At 44.7% G+C, this 5,186-nt stretch overlaps 2 protein-coding genes across 2 annotated transcripts; one reads left to right on the top strand and one right to left on the bottom strand.

Moving 5' to 3' along the window:
* Positions 1-629: 629 nt before the first annotated feature.
* PHALS_06728 (rna polymerase ii subunit a c-terminal domain) lies at positions 630-1,400 on the top strand (the record flags this gene model as incomplete). The annotated part of the gene is made up of 3 exons (XM_024720070.1): positions 630-847; positions 917-1,235; positions 1,299-1,400. 3 exons carry the CDS (start codon positions 630-632, stop codon positions 1,398-1,400), a joined length of 639 nt encoding a protein of 212 aa, XP_024585306.1.
* Positions 1,401-1,417: 17 nt separating this feature from the next.
* PHALS_06727 (dna replication licensing factor mcm9) lies at positions 1,418-4,121 on the bottom strand (the record flags this gene model as incomplete). Its single annotated transcript, XM_024720069.1, has 6 exons — positions 1,418-1,615; positions 1,693-1,754; positions 1,822-3,409; positions 3,466-3,573; positions 3,630-3,920; positions 3,993-4,121. 6 exons carry the CDS (start codon positions 4,119-4,121, stop codon positions 1,418-1,420), a joined length of 2,376 nt encoding a protein of 791 aa, XP_024585305.1.
* Between the last annotated feature and the right edge of the window lie 1,065 nt (positions 4,122-5,186).

Genomic DNA, 5,186 nt, shown 5'->3' with positions numbered 1-5,186 from the left:
GTGTGTGTCACACGAGATGGGCATGGTGTGACTGCACCCAAACAAGAATACGGTACGTTGCTGGGTAGCCAGTAGCCATGCATGTATTTAGATTTTACTCTATATATCTAGGAAAATCTATACATTTATTAAGGCGGCTTTGCCGCAGACAAAATAAATAAAGTCAGTTTTGGATTTAAACGGAAGAGTTCATTAGCCTTTGGTTAAGGCAATAATTACTCTTGGAGTTATCCGCTAGACTCGTACTTGCTCTAAGTATAGAACGAAAGGTCGGTGACCTGACTTACGCTTCCGCAAAGCGCAAAGCTACGGCAGCCCCGCTGCACATAGTGGTTAACTTGTGCAGATGTAAAGCAGAGTGCCATTAGCGAATCTTTAAGATGCTTCTATAGATGGTGGACCGTTTTGCCTTGTTGTGGTTAAATCCACGTGAATTGCAAGCTAAACGAGAGCTATTAAATAATTATTTGCCGATGTTCAAATCGGCAATTAATTATTGGCATGGCATTGGTATTTCGTCGCTCTACTTTACGAAAGATTATCAAAAGTCTGAAATACACTGAGATTATACTAAATATAATCTCAAACATCTAATATCAAATTTAAACTTGTCACAATATCGTATTATCATGACTCGCCCGATGTTCGCTATGCTGTGCGCTAATAATGTAAACCGCAGCACGGAGGCACATGATCATCTACAAGCTGCAGGATTGCGCGTGTGTTCATTCGGTGCTGGCAATCGCGTTCGTTTTCCGGGACCGTCGCGCGACGATCCGCGCATCTACGAGTTTTTTACGCCTTATGAGACGATGTACCGCGAGCTCAAAGCCGAGAACCCCGATTTGTCAGTGAATGCCCAATTAAATTGTTATATGAAGACATGAATTGAATAACATAACTATATAATAATTAGATTCAATCGCAATGGCGTGCTATCCATGTTAGAGCGAGATATGCTCACGAAAAAGTGTCCACAGCGCTGGCAGGACCTTAGCGTCAAAGAGCTTCAGGAACTTGACGTGGTGCTATGTTTTGATGACCGGATTTTTGAGATTGTACTTGAAGATCTACAGCTACGCGGGGTGGCCCAGCCAAACTTTCGAATGCGGGACTGGTCTGGAAGAGACTTTTCCTTGGCATGGAGGCCGCTGCATCTGCTGTGTCTCGATACAAAGGACACGCCGGAACACGCCAAAGTTGGTGGCTCGTTAGCACTAGAATTGTGCCAGGCGGTATGTATTAAAAGCCTTCATTCGATTCGAAGTATCTTAAACGTGCTCGTGTTTTGATTAAAGATCGACAAACTCGATAGTCTGGACGACGGTATCATGAATGTTATACTGGACTTCGAAAATCGAAAAAATGTGCACTTACTGTACTCGCTTATCCACGTTTGAAAGATGTGGGAATATCGCTACTTCCACTTGCTGATAATCGATTGACTCGCCTTTGCCTGTTGACTCCACCGTCCAAAATCAAAGCGCGGATGTGCAAGTACGCGAGGCTTTTCTTCAGTGTACTGACTATCTTGATAGCTTCGACGGTATTCGTCCATAATATTTTCATCTTCATTGTGAAGGTTGCGGTTAGAGAGGTACAACGGCATAGAATTCTGTTGTCGACTCCGACATAAAGACTCTTCGTTTCGTTGGTTGCGTTGTGAATCGCTCTCTCGTAAAATGTGCTGACTAATTCTCGCTCTTTTCCCGTTATGCGCATCTTGCATACTTCCGTTGCAAACGATTGAGTCCCTGGATCTTACAACGTCACTGTGTTCATATTCTCCAGAAGAAAATTCGCTGACAAAGTCAACTGTACCTGATGACTTGGACAGATTGATTGATTTTGCAGTACTGAGCTCAGGCAACGTGAGGTAATCGAGCACAAGCTTTTCCTGCAGTGCGTATTCTTCCGATGGGTTTTCCGAGAAAGAGGAATGCATGACAGATTCCACACCCCCTTCAAGCAACTCAGAGGAATTATCCGTGGATTTGCTCACTTCCATTACGAATACCGCCACAACTGCATCCATAACACGAACTTCCGAGTGACACATGAGTCTTGCGTGAGCTTGCGCCAATCGCGTAAGGCTTTCCAAAAGTCGAATAGTCGTGCGTGCGGCACTTCGACTGTCCGATGCGCGCTGCTTCTGGTAATAACGTTGTAGAATAGTCATCGCTCCACGACTCAATTCAGGCTTGTACTTGTCCTTGACATAGCAGACGTATGCCTGAAGCTTTGAAACGCTCCAAAGCGCACATTCGTCTGTCAACATTATCACCTCCTGCGCATCGGTTTTATTTAAAGAATCTTTGCTTTCATCATGTTCAGCCTCTTGTTTCATACTCGTTGTTGTTCCAACCGCCTGTTTGATAATAAAAGATGATACGACGTGATCCCAGCGCGTATTTCTTCGGTCTAGCAGCACAAGGACGAGATCAAATCGACTAAGCAGCGGACTGGCAATGCTCGTGTTCACCGAAATATCCATAGTAGGGTCGAACCGTCCTTTTGGATTCGTCACTGCAAAGATTGTGGTCCGTGCATTAAGCTTACACACAAGTCCAGCCTTGGCTACGCTAAGTGTCTGTTGTTCCATCGCTTCGTGAATGGATGTTCGATCATTACTGCGAATACTACTGAATTCATCAATGCAACACACACCACGATCTGCCAGAACTAGTGCACCTGCCTCTAGCATCCACTCTCCACCATCTTTGACGGCTGTGCAGGTCAAACCAGCACTTGTAGTGCCAATTCCGGTTGTGAGCACGGATCGCGGACTCAGCTCAGCAGTAAATCGAAGAAACTGTGACTTTCCCGTGCCTGGATCACCAATCAATAGCAGATGTGGCTCTCCTCGAGTCTTCATGCCACTATTATCCACCGATGAGATGCCACCAATAACTGTAAGGGCTACAGCCAACTTCACGATAAACAATCCATAGACCTTTGGACAAATACTGGCAACAATCTCATTGCGTCCCCGTATAGCGTCGTGCTTGTGTTTACTCCAGAATTGCGTGAACTCGGCTCGCAGTTCTTCTGTGACCAAAACTTGCGGTGCTGTTGCATTTTTAATGCGAATGCTATTCGCTTTAATTGTCGTCTCAAGGTCGCAACGGATACCTTTCACACATGGTTTCCACATCCGCATGAGAATTCCCACTACGATGACATGATCACCAGCTTTTACTGAATCAACCAAATCATCTTCTAAAACTACTAAAATCGAGCGAGGAATAGACCCAACGCCCAATTTTGACGCCTGTTCCTGAATTTTGATAACCTGGTGATCCGACACGACAGTATTCTCTGCGCTTTTTATTGGCATGAATTGAACTGATTTGCACGGCTTTTTGCCACCACTACTTGGGTCTCCTGTATTATCCGATGGACAGACTTTCTGTAGTGTTACCACCATTAAAATATATTTTCAGCATTCTCTGTTAATAAACATACCGGGATCTCCAATATATTGCCTTGCTCCGGGTCAGATCTCACCAAGAATCTATACCCACACCTCGCACTGCAGCACTGATACTCTCTTTCCGTTTCTTGCATTTTAATCTATACAATCAAAATAAGCCTTGCTTTCTCTCAGTGACATAATATACTGAACGCACCATTCCTGTACGCACAACAGTGCCTGCAATCTGAATCAATTGCTTTACATCGTTGGACCGGATCGTGCTGATTGTAGTTTTGCGCAACGGTGGTACTGGTGGCAAATTTTCGACACGCACTTTAAGTTTCCGTCGTGCTTTAAGCGGAATAGACGGTAGTCCACCTCCTGCAAGGGGCTCACCAGCGTTGCGACTTACTTCCTGTGCCAATGCATTATTAAACAGTGGTAAAATCTGTTCCGGGTGGCGGAACAGTAACATTCCAAGCTGTGCATCAAAATCGAGCAGTCGCTGTGCACATACGTGCTGGCTGTAAGCGAATGCCTCAGCGGCTTCATTGGGAGAAAAAGTAGAAGACGATACATTGTTCAGACGTCGATGTAGCTGCTGAATGCTTATATTATAGTCACGACGTAGAAAGCGGGCGAACGCTGCTTCGTACTGTGGTGCCAAATGCTCGAACTGGGCACCAGTTCCGTCTTCGTTTGACATTCGAAAAAGTATTTGTTTTAGCAGCGCACCACCTTTTTGTACTAATTTTCTAAAAGGATGGAATATAGGATAATAAAATGTAGGGAAGGCATAATCTATGTCGTTCAACAAGGACTAAGCTCCTGATCACAATATATCAATCCAACGTCGCCCTCATACAATAAAGTGACGGACCGTGTGTTTTTTAGCTTATATCTTCTTCGAATTCGAAAATGACCAAAGCTATCGACTCCGGATCCTTGCTCGCTGGCTCCTGTAAGTTTATTAAATTGAGCTGCGTTATCCACCGCAGTGCGATGTATCTCACGGATAGTTTATCATCGGTTAGGTAAACTGCAGCAGGGCTGCTGTAGCTCTATCGCTTAGATCAAGCTAAGCTAATGTCGGTGATCTTCGCTCTGTACTAAGAACCAGTACGAGTGTAGCGGATACGAATCCGCTTACTCCAAAAGTAACCACAACCTTAACCAAAGGCAAATAAACTCTTCCATTCAGCTGTATATTTTATTCTGCGGCAAACCGCCTATATCTCAATCTATAGGTTCCCCTAAATTGTAAAATTTAACCAGAATGAATAACCACTGGCAGTTCAACCACGTACTGACTTCATGTTAAGGTGTAGTCACACCATTGTATGGTCACACCATCTTGTGTGACCCAATCCTTCATATCAGGGTACGTGTAACCTAGTTGCATGAACAGCACGACAGCACCTAACCAATTAAGCTGTTCTGCAGCATGTTCCTTATAGCAGCCGGTGCGTCGGCCAAAGTGGTGCTGAATTTGGCTTACGATAAGAATTTACAATTTTGTCACTTGCCGTCAGCCTTAGTAACACAGAAAGTTGGCGCTGGGCAGTCGAAACCCAGACCAAAGTCGCTTCGCGCTTCGTATAAGTGTTTCGACAGCTCAATAATCCTATGACACGACTCATTCACGTAGCACGCATTGAAATATTTCAAGGCCCGGTTCAATTTCATGACGTGCTTACCTATTCGGGTAAGTGCGCGGATGGGACTCTTGTGGTCAAGTCGTGGTACCTTCTCTAGAAAGATTGAACAGTAT

This window comes from Plasmopara halstedii (assembly GCF_900000015.1).
Source record: "Plasmopara halstedii genome assembly, contig: Scaffold_3060, whole genome shotgun sequence".
Taxonomy (NCBI): Eukaryota; Oomycota; class Peronosporomycetes; order Peronosporales; family Peronosporaceae; genus Plasmopara; species Plasmopara halstedii.
This window is presented reverse-complemented; position numbering and strand designations above follow the sequence as displayed.